At 49.0% G+C, this 19,034-nt stretch overlaps 1 protein-coding gene across 1 annotated transcript; it reads left to right on the forward strand.

Moving 5' to 3' along the window:
* Positions 1-1,564: 1,564 nt before the first annotated feature.
* On the forward strand, positions 1,565-17,522 carry CUZD1 (CUB and zona pellucida like domains 1; the record flags this gene model as incomplete). Its single annotated transcript, XM_084244535.1, has 9 exons — positions 1,565-1,623; positions 8,829-8,975; positions 10,119-10,333; positions 11,131-11,281; positions 11,637-11,854; positions 12,298-12,470; positions 14,383-14,774; positions 15,509-15,777; positions 17,257-17,522. 9 exons carry the CDS (start codon positions 1,565-1,567, stop codon positions 17,520-17,522), a joined length of 1,890 nt encoding a protein of 629 aa, XP_084100661.1.
* Between the last annotated feature and the right edge of the window lie 1,512 nt (positions 17,523-19,034).

Here is a 19,034-nt window from a genome sequence, read left to right on the forward strand (position 1 = left end):
GAAACTAATCATTAAGTTTCCTTAAGAGGTCACGACCAAGGAGGGAAACTGGACACTCTTCCATGTATGGAAAGCTGTGCTGGAGGTTAATATCACCAAATTGGCATTCTAGAAGTTGTAGGAAGGCTTTCTTTTGTGGCCTTCCCATAACCCCTCCTGCTCTCCCTGTGACTGGGGGATTGGGGGTGCTCCCAGGGGAGTGAAAACAGAGTTGCTCAGATGGAGTAAAGTCCTGAGAAAGCTCCACCTCCTTCCATGGAGTTGACATCAAGGGGTGGAGTCTCAAAAGCTCCACCTTCTCAGTCCAGCAGGCCTGGGGTGCTCCCTCCTGCCTTGGAGGTCACTCCTCACTCTTACAATAGTCCACACTATGATATTTTAATGTGACATTCTATAGTCAATGAACCATATTTGAATCCTGTTAAATGGTGGCAACAGCATATTATTTCGGTCTTCTATAATTGAACTTTTAGATGATATGAGTATTATTATGTGTTAACTCCCCACATTCCTGTTATCTTATTGAAATCCCAAATTTGCCTTTAATTAATAGTCAAACCTTAGTTCTCTGAGGGAAACAGAACCTGAAAAGGTGAGACTGAGGTGAAATGACTTAAAACAGTAGTGGACACTCATTTCCATTAGTGCTAAGCACATGAGAACAGGGAACGGAATTCGGAACTCCATGGAAGGGCTGGGGGGCCAAACAGTTGATGTCACACAGCCTGGGGCCTGGCAGACACAGAAGCTCGCACTGGCCAGCGGCTGTCCATTCTGCTAGCTCTGGCAGAGACTGCACTTCTCTAAGACAGCTCTTTAAACTTTTCATTTCTTAGAATTTTCTTTCTCAAATTAAAGGTTTGAGAAATTCCCGATAGGATGTTCTCTTCCCTGAAGTTTATTTTAATTGTAATTATTTTTCACTTTCAGCTTTCATCTAGCATTCAGGATGCAGAACCTGGTAAGATCCTTTGGCGCTTTGATTATTTTTTCTTTCCTGGCTCAATTTTCTGCAGTTTCAGGGATTTAAACAAGTGATAGACCCCAGACAAATTGGATTTTCTGGAAGGATTTAGTATTTAGCAGGAACAAAGACAGTGTCAGGGAGAGATAAAGACCTAAATTAATACCAGAGAGGGGTTAACTTGAATTTTGAAAGTGAACACGTTTTGGGTGACACACAGTGCTTGTAAGTCCAAGCACAGGCCCATCTGTTATCTACTGCTGCACGTTACTGCTTGTGAAATGGAGTCACCCCACTTCTGTCCTCTTTTTAAATTTTGCAGTTTATCCTTTTGTTATGGGTGACCACCACCCCATCTCCTGTTTCTGGGCCACTTAGACCCTAGGCCCCTCTGGGCAGACTCTCTCGTGTCGTACATGCAGATGAGTCTGTGGTTTGGGGTTCATTCTTCCTCCACTAGAGGAAGCTCACTGAGGTTGCCAGGTGGCTGTGGGGGTGAGGGGGCCGTGTTCACTGTCTCCCTCGCTCCTCTGCCCAGATACTGCTTCGCAGGTCAAAACAATCCTCATGTTCTGCATTGCTGGTGGTATCCTGGTAACCATGATCATACTCATGTGTGTTGTCATCTGTCTCTACCGCAAAGTATCCTACGCACTAAGGTGAGTAGCGTGGCTTAGAGGGACTAGCCCCCCTTGAGTGGACACCTGGGTGCTCTGCTGGATCAGGGTGGCTGCCCCTGGCTGGGCCAGATTGGCGGGCGGGTGGGTTGGAAAAGCAAAGGCAGGTGAGTGTGGACTCCGGCTTCTCCCCTCCCAGCCTGGGGCTGTGAGCTCACAGGTAGGAGTTCGCATCACTTCACCTCACCAATGGGCCTGGGATGGGCCCTCCTCTGTCCTAGGCCCTGCAGGCTGGACACTTGGGGGCTCCATGAACAGGTCCCTGCCTCACATTCACCCAAAGGTCAGGCGGAGTCTACCCCCTCCTGCCTGGAGCTCTCAGTGTGTCCCACCTCCACGTCCAGGGCCTTGGGGACAGCAAGGTGGCCTCAAGATCTCTGGGGAAGCTGAGCTGAGTGAAGGGCTGAGGGACACCTGACAAGGGGGTGTAGACCAGACAAGAAAATTAGATTGGGGGAAGGAGCACTCTCTCCCATAGGGGAGAGCTGGAGGGTCAGAGCAGTGGAGTTCCCACTGCAGGGAAGCTAAGCCTGTGAGCTGGGAGGTCAAACCCAGAACCTGGGGACATCCCACGGGGGCACCTTCCCAGCGTGCTCTGCAGCTGGCAGGCCCGCGGGGCTGAGCTGACTGACCCGCACCGCAGCTGCCCCTCCTTTGCTGTGACCTGGTCTGGCCCATCCAGCAATCCTAGGAGGAGGGACTAGGTAGGAACATGGGGCAGGCGCACAGCTTGTACCTCAGGCCACGCCACGTGTTTGCTGGGCTCCAGCCCTGAGCTTCCCAGTTTCTCCGGCCAATGGGAGCAAATGGACTGAGAGGAAAACTTCTCAAACCATCTGTTATTTCTGTCTTTTGTTAAGACCTCCAAAGTTATCTGGCTGTTTGACCTTAAGTAATCCAGGCTTCGTGGCCCAGGACAAGGTCACTGGGGTCACAGCCATCACACTGTGTCTTACCCTAACCCCAGGTGCTGTGACGATTGTAACTTGTATGGCAACTTTGACACCCTGCCACCGTGCCTGTGTGACGTGAACGAGGGCCTCTGACAAAGGTGGACACACATATCTTCAGCAGCAATATTTCTTTCTTAGTAGGGTGTTTGATTATTCAAATCAAGTTTTAGTGTTTATATTATGTACTATATATTTATGTACTTTTAAATAAATGCAATCTTGGAAAGAGTCCTCCTGCCTCCTTTTGTGGTTTTGTTATTATTTAAATTTGTGTAATACTCACAATGGGATTTAGGGTAACTAGCTTGTAATACTATACTGCAATATAAGAAGGTTAGAGTAGACATCTCCAATCCCAGCAGAAAAATATTTATTGATCTCAGAGTGCTTCGAATTTTGGACCCAGCTAAACTGTCCATGCTAGTTTCTCTAGCAATTCTGTCTCTGAGGGCTTCATTCATTCCCCACCTGCTCTCTCCCACAGTCGGTTATGTACATTGTCCTGAAGGGGGCGCTGTATTCATCCCAGAGAGAGTGGGGACAGCCAGTGGGACACCTCTGGGTATAAGGTGCCCATGGGGTTGAGCTTGGTGGTGTGAAAGGGATATCTAGAAAATGTGAGGTTCCTCCTCCTGCCACTGCCCAGATCTTCAGAAGCAGCTTTCCTCCTTGGATCTTTTTTTGTTTTAATTTTATTTATTTTAAAGATTTATTATTATTTTTTTTATTTCTTTATACAAGCACTGGGTACAGTCAGAAGCGCGGGAGGGTGAGAGAATTCACCAGAGCCAGAGCGGGGAGCAGAGCAGGCAGCAGGCAGAAGCACACTGCTGAGGGGAGCAGCGGGCGGCAGGAGAGGTCTGCGCGCCATGTGGGACCCTCCTCCGGTGGCCGGGGAGCAGCCGGGGATCGAACCGGTGCTGCAGAGGCTGCGGGCAGCTTCGCAACCCAGCGCTCAACCGCTGCGCCACCAGGGAGGCCCCCTCTTTGGATCTTTTTAACACAAATGTTTGCTGATTTAGCTGTCAGTGTCTTTAACTGTTGACAGCATCCTCCCTCTGAGCCCCCAAGCCCACATTGCCTTCATCTCAGTCACAGGCAGCAGGATGCCTCCTTGACACTTCTGCTCATCAGCTTCCACCTGTCCTAGCTCTGGCCACTGAAACTTTTGGAAGCCCTTTCAAATCACAGCTCCCCACCAGACCCCCAATTTGTCCTTTGCCCTTTACATAACCCTCGCTTTGTGATTTTTATATTTTATGTAAAGAATTAACAAGTAACAGGTGTTATCTAGTCAAAGAGACGAGAAAAGATGACAGGAATACCAGAGGAAGCAGCTACGGTCTCTAGGCTGGCAGTGGCATGAACAGTGACAGAACTAAGCTCTTGAGGGGAAAAGGCCACCCCACAGCTGAGTTTCAGTCCTTGCAGCTGACGGGGACATTCAGCACTTTAGGGGCAGTGAAATTTGCCAGATGGAGCGTGGGATTTTGGCGCTGTTCCCAGATAAGGCCAGGGGAATTGTCAAGAGGTTCCCGGGATGGTGCGCGCCCCAGCCACAGTATGAGTTCTAAGAGGACATCCCCCCTGAGTCTGCCCGGCGGAAGCACCTGTCCCTCTGGGGCTCTGGGAGACTCTCTCCTCTCCTGGCATCTCCTGCTTCCAGCCTGGTCGTCACAGTTCCTGGGCATGTCTTCTTTTTCTCCCGTGGGTGTCACATGCCCAGCATCCCTGAGGCCCTGCTCAGGCTGGTGGCTCACTGGGAATACCCCTGACTCCCGCATCGCTGGTCCCCGAGGTGGCTGGGGAAGTTCCTTAACTTCTTTGAACCTCAGTCACCTTGATGTAAATAGAGGGCTTGCATAGGTGACTGTGAGGATTAAAAAATGAGGTATGCCAACCCCCGACCCCCCACGCTGTCTTGGTAAATTCCCAGTGGCCTGAACCACACACTCTCCTGACCTCTAATCCCCAGGGGTGACCATGATTCTCTCACACTCAGGAGCGGTGTCCAGGAAGTGCTGCTAGAAATTCGGGAAGGGCGAGACTGTGGATACAGCCAAGGAGGAGCAGTCCTTAGTAATCAGAGGGTCCCCCTACATAAGGAGGCCCTCCCTGTCTTCCCCCTGCCACCTTCCCTACTTGCTGTCATACCTGGCTCATGGCCAGCACTAGTGTTAGGGCAATTTCCCTAGAAATCAGGTGTCACTCAGAGAGGTGGAGAGAGAGATTTAATTATCTCACTGGTGGGCTCAGTGGGATCGCTCCCCAAAGGGCTGAGCACCCACGAGTAAAAATGGCAGGGTTTTATACAGTTTGTGTGAGGAAACTTGGTACCCCCTCCATCACAGCATAAGCATTCTTTATTTGGGGGGCAGGGAGTCAAGGTTGCCATGGCTACCACTGCGAACAAGCAGCGCAGTACACCCAGCAACTTCTCCACTCCAGCAAGCAGCAGAATCTAAGTGGTAGACTCCCCCAAGCAGCAGGCTTTGGAAAGGAACAGAAACTAAGCATCAGACTCCCCCAAGCAGCAGGATTGGGAAACTTCCTGCTTCCCTAGAAGACGTCTCCCAGGGACAGGAACCAAGCAGAGCTGTGCAGTCACCTCGGAGAGTGTCCTGGCTCCTCATGACCACAGCTCCCCGGGTCCCGGGTACTGCCCTGGCTGCTGCAGCACTTGGTCTAGGATCCCAACCAAAAGTCCACCCACTGGTCCTGTCCGGGCCTGGGTACTCCAGGGAACCCCACTGTCTAGAGCCCAATGAGGGCTCCTGGGCTGCAGGACAGAACAACATAGAAGGGTTGAGGCAACCAGGAAAGGTTTCAACCCAGAAGATCTGATCCATGCCTACTTTTACCTCCACAGAGCTGCTAGGAACATTCTTAAAAATTAGTTACCATTTTCTGCTCAAACAGTTCCAATTGAATTTAAAATAAAATCCAAACTCCTCATTTGACCTCCAGGCCCATTACCTGCTTTTCCCTTTCATCCTTGCCTCCCACCTCCCCTTGAGTCTCACACACACACTAGCCTACTTTCCCCTACTCTGCAGACATAGCCAACTGGTTCCTGCTTCAGGGCCTTTGCACTTGCCCCTTCTTTTGCCTAAAACACATTCCCAGGCCCAGGTCACCAATAAATGCCTCTTTCTAAGTCTGCTCAAGTTCCATCTCAAGATGCCCTTTGCCCCATCCTAATTTTGCATCTCCCTCCCCTCAAGATACTGTGTCCCATCTATTCATAGTTCATAATTTTTTTTTTGTCTATTCCCCCCACTTAGAACAAATAAGTTTCCCGAGGGCAAGGACCATTGCTTCTCAAGGTTTATTCTGTATCCTCAGGTCCTAGAATAGTAGTTAATGAGTATTTGTTGAATGAATGCACGAGTGAATGAATGAAAAGCAGGCATCCCCACGTCTACATGCTCGTGAGCACAGCTCCCGGGCCACAGGGGCTGACCTTGCAATGGCAGCACTGGCCTCGCCTTGGATACCAGGAGTTGCTTCAGCTGCTTCAGGCTTTCTGGACATAACCAGCCAGAAATCCCTGGAAGCTGTATCTGGACCTGCCCTTTTTTTTTTTCTCCCCTGTCCTGTGCTACCGCTCCCTCCTTCTCATGGGCAACACCCTGGCAGGCCTCTGAGTCACCCAGCTGGACCCAGAGCTGGCCTAGGGGCCACACCACCCATCTCACCCAGCTGGACCTTTGGGCCCCCACATGCTTTCACTTTGGGAGGAGAAGAGCAGTGAAGGCTTCAAATGTCCGTGGTAATGCTAACCCCTTTGTGACTGGAGCAAACCACAGGTCAAAGGTGCAACTCCGAGCCAGGCCTCCAGGCAGGGCTCAGACCCTGTCTGCCCCGTGTTGGAGAGTCCCCGAGAGCCTCAGTGGGGTACTGTCTATGAGACTTTCGAAATGAGCTGGCGAGTGGAAACCTTTATTGTTGGAGAGTCCCGAGAGGCTCAGCGGTGTACTGTCTGTGAGCCTTCCGGAACGAGCTGGCGAGTGGAAACACTTATTCTTGGAGGTTGATAATAAACCAGCCACACAGCTGCTGTATTCTCACCTGCATTTACTCCTTTTGGGGCTTAACCTGACACATTTCCCTGGGGTTGCCAGGGAGCTTATGAAAGCAGACATGCAGTGATAGAACACAGAGAATATAAAAGCCTGCTCATGCCGAAGGCTGCCCGTTCCCTCAAAGATGAAGGCTGCAAGGAGGCTCGTCCCTTTGGCCCTTTTAATTGTGTCAGGCTTGGCACAGATGCATTCAACTGGATCTGAAGGTAAGAAAACTGGACCAGTGTTTTCCATCAAAAGGGAGAGACCTGCCCCCGCAGAGAATACTTGTGGTTATACTCTTGATAGGATTTTGAATAAATACTAATTTTTTTTCTGACCCACATGGCAATCTGCATGAAAATATCAAAGGACAAGAATTTTAGCAGGTAATTTCACTACTAAAAATTAATATTTAGGAGTAATCTTAAAGGTGAACAAAAATGTTCCTACTGGGCAGTGACATAACAAGCAATGAAAATTTCCATCATTTATCCTATATGGCAGGGCTCTTTGGCAACTTTTTTTTTTTTAAAGATTTATTATTTACTTATTTATTTATTTATACAAGCACTGGGTACAGTCAGAAGCGCGGGAGGGTAAGAGAATTCACCAGAGCCAGAGCAGGGAGCAGAGCAGGCAGAAGGACCGAAGGACACTGCTGAGGGGAGCAGCGGGCGGCAGGAGAGGTCTGCGTGCCATGCGGGACCCTCCTCCGGTGGCCGGGGAGCAGCCGGGGATCGAACTGGTGCTGCAGAGGCTGCGGGCAGCTTCGCAACCCAGCGCTCAACCGCTGCGCCACCGGGGAGGCCCGGCAACTTTTTTTAAAAAAAGATTTATTTATTTTTATTTTTGCAATAGCTGGGGTACAGGCCAGAGGCGCGGGAGGGTGAGAGGATTCACCAGAGCCAGAGCAGGGAGCAGAACAGGCAGAAGGACTGAAGTGCACTGCTGAGGGGAGCAGCGGGAGGCAGGAGAGGTCTGCACACCATGTGGGACATTTGCAGGTGGCTGGGGATCAAACGGGCGCTGCAGAGGCTGCGGGCAGCTTCACAGCCCAGCGCTCAAACACTGCGCCACCAGGGGAGGCCCTCCTCTTCTCTTTAATGACAACTTTACTGGGATGGCGTTCACATACCACATAAATGTACCCTTTAGTGCTTGTGCAGCCATCACCACTCTCCAACCTGAGAACATCTCATCACCCCAAAAGAGACTCTGGCAGCTCTCCATTTCCCTAGCGCCCCCAGCCCGAGACAGCCACGTGTCTGCTTTCGTCTATAGACATGGCCACCTGACATTCCTGGTCAAGGAAGCCAAGCCGCACCTGCGCTCAGCTTAGCCGTGGATCGTGAGGCATGTGGCCTCCTTTTTGCTGCCAAGTCACATTCCATGGCACGGAGAGCCTGTTTTATTTATCGATTTAAGAGCTGATGAACATCTTGTTATTTTCACTTGTGCTCCTGTAAACGTTCTCTGTGAACGTTTTTGTGTGGACACCTGTTTCATTTCCTTTGGAGACATGCCCGGGGGGTGGGGAGGGTTGCTGGGTAGGGTAACTGTTTGATCATTGGGGGAGCTGCAAGACTGTTTTCCCAGTAGCTCCCCTGTTTCTGATCCCCGAGAGCAGTGTTGACAAGTGCCAATTTCTTCCCATCCTCGGCCATTCTTGCTATTTTCTGTTGCTGGTTTACCAGCCTGCCCGTGGGAGGTGGGCTCTCGCCCTGGCTCTGACTTGCATTTTCTGATGGCGAGTCTCCCAACACGTGTTCATTGGTCATTGATGACTTTGGTGAACTATCTATGCTGGCTCTTTGCCCATTTTTAATTGGATGAACTTGTATTTTAATTATTGGATTGTATGAGGTCTTCACATATTCTAAATATAAAACCCCTTTCCATAACTGTCTTTCTTCAGGTCCTATTTTAGTCTGTATTCTTTTATGCACCATTTGCAGAGAAGTCATAAATACTTTCTCCCCAAGAAAGGGCTCCTAGAGATGAAATCGGTCATGGCCAGCTTGCTTTGGGGTGACCTAAGGACTGTCACAACAACTGTCCAGACAGTACATGTGGGAGGGAGAGTCCTGCGCTGGACGTGCAGGGCTGGGGGCCCGGGGGCAGAGGGACAGCTGATGCCTCGGTACCACCTGTGGTCTCTGTCAGACAGATCCAAATGCACAGCCAGTCTGGGGGGCGCCAGCCAGTCTGAGGCCCACAAAGCCCTGCTCCTGCAACTCAAACCCAGTGAGGACTGCACCTGGGCTATAGAAAGACCCGAAAACAAGAGCATCAGAATCATCTTCTCCTACTTCCAGTAAGTAAAGGCCCGAGTTCCTGGCGAGGCTGGTTGAACTCCTTCATGTGAGGGAGGTGCTGTCAAAAGAGAACCTGGCGGGTTTCTCAAAAGCCCAACTGCTGGACCCGACCCGCGCAATTTCAGATTCCCACGGGGAGGTGGGGTCTGGGCGTTTGCCCGGGGAGCGAGTTCCCAGGGGATGCAGCGGCAGGTGCTGGTCAGGAGCCATGTGCTGAGGACCCGCCCTCTGCCGCGGAGGTTAGAGCGGACTTGCCCTCATCCCCTCAAAGAAGCAAGAGAAGGGGGACTCTCTTGGGCAGGCTAGGAGACGTACAGGTCATTCTTCATGCGCAGGAAGAGAGGAGAAGAGAGAACAGCAGCCTGGGAAGAGCCGGGGGTGGGGGCACAGTCATGGCTGACATTTGTGGGCGCCTCCTGGGGGCCGGCGGGCTGGCGCTGCTTCTTCGTGTTCAGCGTATCACAGCTCTCACGCCCTCTGAGGAAGCAGGTGCGATGGCTCCACGTTACATACCAGAAAGCTCAGTCCTAGAAAGGCCAACCCACATCTCCAAATTTACACAGCAGATAACAGGTGGAGGGAGGATCCAAATTTGTCCACCCTTGCGTTTTCTCCCCTAGTACATCTTGGAAATATGTCTCCTGAGGCATTTGAGGAGACCCTGCCAGAATGGGCAGTAGTCCTGGGCCCCCTGCACAGTGTGGGGTGCGGGAGGGAGGGCCCAGGGCAGCTCTCTAGCGCCTCCGGAGAAGGAGCCGCGGTGATGTAAGGAAGGGGCAGCCAGGAAGATGCCATGTTTCCTTTTCCTTGAGGGGTGGTCATTTCAGAGGTCAGAGGGGGCAAAATGTGTACCGGAAGGTTGTACCCCAGAATCCACACGGGCCTGGGGAACAGGACAGGTGGAAACCGGGAGAAGCAAAGAGCCCTGGAGTCATGTCTCTGACGTGAGACAGAGCTGCTCAGCTGGGGTCGCTCAGGTGACGGCGGAGCATGGTGTGGAGGGTGTTGGTCTGTCGGGTGAAGGCAGATGAGCTCCTGGGTGCCCAAGGGAGGCTGATCCCTGAGTCGCGACACCCCCACCCCGCCCACTCCCGCCCTGGGCTGGGGTCGGGTCCCTGGCTGCAGGTGCCTTCTCCTCACAGGCTCGACCCAGACGCAAGCTGTGAAAGAGAAAACATCCAAGTTTTTGATGGAAACTCCACCCAGTCGGCTCTGCTGGGGCGGGTGTGCAGTCAGACCGACTACGTTCCTGTCTTTGAGTCGACTTCCAACTCGCTGACCTTCCAAATCCTCACAGACTCTGCCAGGGTTCCGAGGACCGCCTTTGTCTTCTACTATTTCTTCTCTCCCGACTCCTGTACGTTCCCACTTCTACGTCCTTTGCACAGAAGGTCACACTCGCCTGGCCCGGGCCCTGTGCGGAGTCTGTCTCTTCAGACCCGTCCAGCAGAGTGGGGTCCTCTGATGCCAGCGCACGGGTGGCAGCTGCGGGGCCGGGAGCTGAGACCGGGGCCCCCACGGTGATGCTGAGTCCCTGGGTGGGGGGTGGGGGGGGTCAGGACTGCGCCTTGCCTGCTGTCCCCAAGGGGCAGCTGCCCGGGGTGGCTCACTCGCGGCCGATTGTCCCTGGCCAGCCTGCTGCCTGGAAACCGGCCGTGCTGGGCCGCCCCTCAGGGCTGTGCGCCAGCTGCTGCGGGGACGGCAGCCTCAGGTGGGCCAAGGCCCAGGTGAGTCTGGCCTGAGGGCACCAGGGTGGAGGAGGATTCGGGTCTGCTGGGCCCGCAGCCGGGAGACACAGGAGGAAGGCGCAGGCTGGAGAAGGAGGAGCAGGCTGGGGAGTGGCCTCGTGGAGCGACCCGAGGGCCTGGAAAGCAGGGTGGAGCGAGTCCCGGGAGTGACTTTATTGTCCAAGACTCCATCCGGGCAATGGAGAGTCTCTGCAGTGGGGACAGTCCGTGAGTGAGACTTGGGGCTGTGCAAGGACTCACTCTGCCCTGCAGCACTGGGCACAAAGTCCAGCAATACATATGCTGCTGTTGGTGCAAAGAAGGGGGGTGGAATCCATTCGGGAGATTAAGCTCCAGGCACAGCCCAGAAATTTTGGAAAGTCTGTATCCCGATTTACATTCTCGGTCCCCCTCCCGACCCTCTCAGCTATTCCAAACTGCGGTGGCTACCTGGACGGCATGGAAGGTTCCTTTACCAGCCCCTATTACCCGAAGTCACACCCTGAGCTGGCCTATTGCGTGTGGCACATAGAGGTGGAGAAAGGCTACAAGATAAAATTAGACTTCAAGGATATTTTGTAAGTAGGGGAGTCCGCCTCTCTGGGGGGGCAAATGCAGTGCACTCCCCTGGGGGGCCCAGGGAAGAGAAATGAGCACAAGACCCTCTTTGCCATGCGAACAGACGGCACTTTTCAAAGCAATGAGGTAGAAAGGAAACCACTTCCCAATACCATGGCTGTGAACTAAGCCGCCTAGTGTTGCAAAGATTCTGAGGTTGCATCAGTGACCGATGAAGACGCAGGTTGTCTTGATCATAAACCTGAGAGCCCAAAGTAAAGAAAAGCTTCATCATTTAAGGCCAGGTTGCTGGGATGGCAGAAAATGGAACTGACTTGGTTTAGGGATTTTCCACCAGTGGCCCTACTTTTCCAGACTGGAAATGGACAAGGACTGCAGGTTCGACTTTGTGGCTGTTTACGATGGTCCCTCCACCACCTCAGGCCTGATGGGGAAGGTGTGCGGCCTAACCGCGCCCGCCTTCGAGTCCTCATCGAACTTGCTGACCGTCGTGCTGTCCACAGACTACGCCAACTCCTACCGGGGCTTCTCCGCCTCCTACTCGTCGCTGTACGCAGAGAATGTCAACAACAGTAAGTGTGGATCCTGGGTCCCCGGGGCGCTCTGGGGGTGCTGTGAGTGGGGGCTGCTTCTTAACGTGGGCCTCCTCTTGGGAGCCTGCCAGGAGCCTTTGGCACATACCCATCATCTGAAAGCTGAGAATCAGTGGCATTGCTCCATACCAGAGGAAATCAAGGGTTTTATTAACCTGAAAAAGTTTGCTGCAGAAATTGGGGGCTGCCTCCCTTCACGCTTCGGGCAGAGACACAGCTTAGGCTGACATTCTAGCTGCAGACAAGGTCACGGTGAACGTTGTAAGAGGCGATCAACTGGTCAAGGGCTCTGATGGGGCTCAGGGCAAAGTGGGTCTCAGTTCTTGTGTGGTTTACATGCCCCCCACACACAGCTTTTCAGGATCCACAGTTCCCAGTTGACATAAACACCATCATCCTGTTTTCTTTTTCTTTTCCCACAGCATCTTTAACTTGCTCTTCTGACAAGATGCGAGTGATCATAAATAAATCCTTCCTGGAGTTGTTCAAATCTGGTGAATATAGCTTACAACTGAAAGACCCAACTTGCAAACCCAAAGTAACTAATGTTGTGGAATTTTCTTTCTCTCTTGACGAATGTGGCACAATAAAAAAGGTAACGTGAACACGAGTTGCTGGGATTTGTCAAATGCTGTAGAGCGTGACATTTGCTTTAACAAACAACTCCAGATCCTAGTGGCCGAGTACATGGTAAGCGAGTGTGGACATGTATGTGCACATACTCCTGACCCACACACGCCAATCACAGCACCTGTTTTCAGGGTAACTGGATGGTGGTTATCTTTCTTAAATGGTAAAGAACTCTGAGAACTCACTGGAGAGTGTTTGAAGGCGTATAGGCTGTAGGGGTTAATGACTAACCAGTAATACTTGTGCAGAAAGTGATTTTGGTAAAAACCCAGCTGTATTCCTTTCCTAGCTGTTTTCTAGCTGCTCTTCTTTTGCCCCTGTAAAGACAGAGGGCAAAAACAAGGGCTCATGCTCATGAAATAAGCCAGAAAGAAAAAGAAAAATACTGGATGGTCTCACTCATAGCAGGAATTTAGAAGACCCAAATAAGGGATCAGGAAAAAGACTAATTATAAAAAAGTAAAAATCAAAATAAACAGGTAACTATAGGGCCTCCCTGGTGGCACAGCTTATTGAGCGCAGCACTGTGAAGCTGTCCGCAGCCTCTGCAGTGTGGGTTCGATTCCCAGCTGGCCAGGGAAATTCCCACATGGCGCAGCAGACCTCTCCTGTCTCGCCCGCTGCTCCCCTCAGCAGCGTATTTCAGTCCTTCTGCCTGTTCTGCTCCCCACTCTGTCTCTGATGAATCCTCTCACCCTCCTGCACCTCTGGCCTGTACCCCAGCTCTTGTATAAAAATAAATAAATCTTTAAAAACAATAACAACAACAAAAAACAGGCAACTAGAAACCAGAGATACACTACAGGGGGGGAGAAGGGAGAAGGATCAAAACAAGGGGGGTGGGAATTGTTTGGGGACTATAACCAAGATGAAAATGGATACGTTGTACAAATATGATATAAAAAATATAAAATAAGAAAACATTATTGTGACTTATTCAACATTTTCTAGTAGATCTCAGAAATTCCCAACCTTGTAGGGTCCCTATATGCTAAATGTTTAGTCAGCATAGTAGACAACAACTTAATTGAAAAGAATGAAGATTACTGTACAGGAATTGATAAGGACACAAATAAATAATTTTTAAAAAAATGAACATAGGCGCTATTCCACTGTGAATTTCTAGGGCAGGCAGCCTGGCGAGAACTGTCCCAGGCTATCTGTATCCACTTTGGAAGCTCCCCAGTTTGTTGCAGGAACTTAGTGCTACTTACAGAAGAAAATATATTATTATTGGACCCAAAGTCTATAGGACTGCAAATTTGCATTCACAGTGTTTGTAATATAACTGAAAACACTTCTGCCCCTGTCTGTCGTCAAGTCTTTCTAATGTAAACTGTCTCTGTCAGCTGACACTTTTTCTTCCTATGCCAGAATGTTTTTTTATTTTTTTTATTTTTTTTTTTAATAGAGGCATGTTTTTCTTTATTTGTTTGCTTGTTTGTTTTTGTTTTGTTTATACATGCACTGGGTACAGTCAGAGGCGCGGGAGGGTGAGAGAATTCACCAGAGCCAGAGCGGGGAGCAGAGCAGGCAGAAGGACCGAAGGACACTGCTGAGGGGAGCAGCGGGCGGCAGGAGAGGTCTGCGCGCCATGTGGGACCCTCCTCCGGTGGCCGGGGAGCAGCCGGGGATTGAACCGGCGCCAAAGAGGCCGCGGGCAGCTTCGCAACCCAGCGCTCTACCGCTGCGCCACCGGGGAGGCCCCAGAATGTTTTTTTAAATAACACACATTTAAGGATTTTAGTATTGACATGAAAACTGTTATCTTGTGACTTAAAGAAATTGTGCCTCTACATGCAAATGTCATTCACATCTATGCTTTGAAATATTCCTGGACTTAAAATGTAACATTTGCCTTTCATCTTTTTCTGCAGGTAGAAGATCATTCAATTACTTACACCAACATCATCACGTTTTCTGCATCTCCAATTTCTGAAGTCATCACCCGTCGGAAGCATCTCCAGATTATTGTCAAGTGTGAAATGGAACATAATTCTACCGTGGAGATGATGTATTTAACAGAGGACGACATAATCCAAAATGAAAATGCACTGGGCAAATACAACACAAACATGAGTCTTTTTGAGTCCGATTCATTTGAAAAGCCTTTACTGGAGTCACCTTACTATGTGAATTTGAACCAAACTCTTTTTGTTCAAGTCAGTCTACACAGCTCCGACCCCAATTTGGTGGTGTTTCTTGACACCTGCACCACCTCTCCCACACCTGACTTTGTATCTCCAACCTACGACCTGATCAAGAGTGGGTAGGTACTAATAGCCTTTTGAGAGAATTATGACTTTAATAAAGTAATATTTTGTGTGTATGTAGATGTAATTCATATGTATAATTTTTCTAGTACTACTATAAAATGTGATCAATATATTTAAATCATTTTACAAAACAGTTACTGAGTACTTGTTACAAGTAATTTAAATTGAAACAGTTCTCCAGCCATAGTCCATATGCACTAGAATTTTAAGTGCATAAAATTCAAGCTGGTCACACATTTCTTTTTTGTCAAGATGGCTTTGTGTTTCTCCTTTTTCATGTCCGTTATTTTCTACAAAAACCCAGAAGTTATGCTCCACCTACAGAACATAATTAGTATATGTGATTCTTTTCTAAAAGGAAAGGTCTATTTTGAAAGCATAGTTTTCCTTTTTTTCCCTAAAAGCTGATGGATTTTAACTATATCAGTCATTTAGACACATCCATGACAAGTATGTAAAGCAAGGTGTTCAAGTTCTAGTAGGTTGGCATTGATTTTCTGATGAATTCACATAGACTCAAACTTTTTGAGCTGGAAGGGACTTTATTAGCTTACTCAGGAATTCGACCCATCACCCTAGCTCGTGGTAGTCTGAGCTAAAGACCTCTTTCTAGGCAGATTTTTGGATCCGCAAATTGGTTGAAAGAAAACTTTGTGTCACCGCTTTTCTATATTGAAGGGACTGAACTTCTGTACATTTTATGCATGTGTCATAATTTCTGTTCCAGATGTACTCAAGATGAGACTTGTAAGGTGTATCCCTTATCTGGACACAATGGAAGATTCCAGTTTAGTGCCTTTAAGTTCTTGAGAAATCTGGGCTCTGTGTATCTGCGGTGCAGGGTCTTCATCTGTGACAGTGGCGACCAGCAGTCTCGCTGCAACCAAGGCTGTGTCTCCAGAAGGAAAAGAGACATTTCTTCCTACAAATGGAAGTCCGATTCCATCATAGGACCCATTCGTGTGAAAAGGGATCCAAGTGCAGGTGGAAGTTTCGGTAAGAAAAAAACTTGATCTAAAAATTCCTCATGATTCATAAAATGCCACTCAAAAGTATTCCTTATCAAGCACATTGAGTTTAGAGATTCATTTTTATTTATTTTATTTGGGGTTTTAAAAATCCCTAAATAAGTTAAGAGTCTTGGGGCCTCCCTGGTGGCACAGGGGTTAAAGACAGAGCTATCACACTATCACCAGCCACTACAGCACAAGTTCGATCCCCGCCAGGGAGCTACCCACATGGCACAGCAAACCTCTCCTGTCTCCCCGCTGCTCCCCTCAGCAGTGTATATCAGTTGATCCACCCGTTCTGCTCCTCCCTTTCTCTGGTGAGTCCTCACACACCCCACACCTCTGCTTTTCACCCCAGTTCTTGTATGCATAAATAAATCAATCTTTAAAAAAAATAAGCGTCTCAGGCACACAAGATACATTTTTATTTCCATGAGTAGGTAATATGTAAATCACGTGTGGTAGAAGCATGTTATACAATGATTGTTTGCCATTATTCATGTGACTTTTGAGTATAAATGTAACATCATCAGTTCCCTTAGTTTCCTGATTCCTGATTACAGACACCATAGCAGATAACTGAATCCAAAACAATGTATTTTAACTCCTAAATGGGTATAACACCATGAGTCAGCGTCCCACACAATCACCTATTTGGAAAGTGGTTTCTTTAAGTAGAGAAGATGTCGCACTTGCAAGGCAGCCCTGCTTCTTTTTAAGGGGTTGAAACCCGAGCTCTGCCTTGTTGCCTGGGAAAGTCAAGGGTAAACCCTCAAGGGGAACTCAGAGTTGCCTGGCTTAGGAAAAATTGCAATTAAGTAAAAGCTGTTTGTAAGAATTCATGTTATGTGAGAATATCCTGACATAACAGAACCCATGATCTCTGTCTTTAATATCATTTCCATGGGCTTTGAAGGGATATGATTCTGACTTGAAGCAAAATGTTACTATGGCAAAACAAAAGAACACAAACAATCAAAAATTAAATTTGGTGATTTTATAAACACATTCACTATGAAGACTTGCATGATGTATCTGTGGATTTAAGTTTGAAATTAGTTGAAAATTTACAAATGAACATTACACAAATATCATATTAGAAAGTATCCTTTTCCTCTTTCAAGAGAAGACACTGATTTTTCCCTATCAATGAAGCATATCTTTATAACTATGGGAAACAGTGACCATAAACAAATGAACCAACATTTTCATTTTTTTACCTTATGCCAGGGAACCAAATTGAGTTAACCATTTAGACAAATAAGCGTTAGGACATCTTGTCTTTGAAATGAAACATAAATATAAGCTCATTCAAATATCTGGAAACTGCTGCTGTATGTTGTGTTGACCTTATCTATTATACAATAAGTCATGCAAGAGATTTATAGGTTTTGTAGAAAAATAAATTCATGAGCATTCTGTAATGCCAAGTAGTACCTATAAATGATTTTGACCTTGTTTCCAGTTCCAGAACCACAGTATCGCAACCAGGCAGCCGAAGCTCAGGACCAGCCTGTCAAGCCCCTGCACCTGTTGTCATTCACAGTGCTGGCTCTGAACGCCATAATTGTGGCTGCACTCACGGTGAGGCATGTCATGGCTCGGAGAACAGACCACAAGTACCAGAAACTGCAGGACTGCGAGCTGAGCGGTTCAGCCTCACGCGAGACACGCTCCTCCTGGTTGCCAAAAACACAGTTGCTACCTCCTGGCTCACTTTGTGATAAATAAATGAGGAAGGGCTGCAGGTGGCAGCCAGGTCCTCCTGTCGCTGTGCTCAGAGTGTGCTTCCTGGCAGGATGACTGATGAACAAGCATGGGATGAGTCAGCTCACATTAAAGAGCTCCAGCCGCCCAAGTATAAGTGAATCCAACACGCCCTTTCTCATGAACATCAACCACTTTAAGTAAACATTAAGTGAAAAGAAAGCGTTTCTTTTTACTTAAGTAGTCTTCAGCACTAGATGATGCAAATGTGGTACCTTTGGAAACACACAAATAGTTATAAATTCAGAAACTCAAGTGTGATCCAGAGAAGGGTGACCTTTATTTAGATGCCTCCCTGTTTTGTGCAGTCTCAGTACTGACAGACTTAGAGGGCTTTGGAAAGAAAAACTTGATGATAAAAGGAGACGTTTCTGGGCCTCCCCTGGTGGCGCAGCGGTTGAGCGCTGGGCTGCAAGGCTGCCCACAGCCTCTGCAGCACCGATTCATTCCCCGGCCTCCGGCGAGTATCCCCCCCAAGGAAAAAAAAAATATGTTTCTGGGTTAATGGGATCAAACAGCAGTTCTTTCATTTACTATCAAACACCAAGTTCAAAGTAATAGTCCTGTCAAGGAGTAACCAGTTCTGACTCACATTTTCCTATCTACTGTGGCTGAACAGAGATCATTAAACACCTCCATGTAAGCTCATCTCACACTTGGCACACATCACATCTAATGCCTTATTTCTGATGAACCAAGCAACTCTGCCTCATCACCTAAGGACACACCTGGTTTCCGGTCCTTCTATGCATCCAAACAGGCAACCACTTTCCTGTATGGCCACAGGTGGTCTCCATTCCCCCAGTTGAGGTGAATCTGACAGGTGAATCGGGTAGACCGTATGTTGGCGGGAGGGACGGCTCGCAGTGGATAGGCTAGAATAATTAGGGGTACACGATTTCCAGCTCCAAATCAAAAGAGACCTTCCCCATTTTCCTTTCACCATTTCCAAGTCTCTTTCACGTACTTTCGCTAGCAACCATGCAGTGGAGCTCCGCCTCCAGCCACCCGCATGACCCAATGGAACTACTGCGAAGCTCTTTTCTAACCTAATGTGAAAACACTTAGGAACTCAATGAGAATGGGCAAATCAAACGAAATACTTAAAAAACAGCACCTAAAAGCTGTCTGGTCACCGGCGTTTCAGTCCTCCCTGCTCAGGAACTGAATGGACGCCCCCTGCTGTCCAGGCACTGGTGGGGGGCGATAAACAAGCACGGGGCAATACTGTCATTAAGTTGTGGGGCAACTAGGCATAGGGTGGGCAGGCCCAGGGCCTGGGAGGCTTAGGAGTCCTCCCAACCCCCAGCGAATCTTTATAGCTTTTTCTCTGGGTTCTCTCTGGCGTTCTCTCGTGGCCTCGCCTCTTCTGTAGACACTCGCCCTCCCTAGCTGTCTTCTTCTCAGAATGACGCTGCCCTTATACCCCCGGCCTCCAGGCTCAGGTGCGCACACTTGCACATGCCCATGCCCGTG

This window comes from Talpa europaea (assembly GCF_964194135.1).
Source record: "Talpa europaea genome assembly, chromosome: 10".
Classification (NCBI taxonomy): domain Eukaryota; kingdom Metazoa; phylum Chordata; class Mammalia; order Eulipotyphla; family Talpidae; genus Talpa; species Talpa europaea.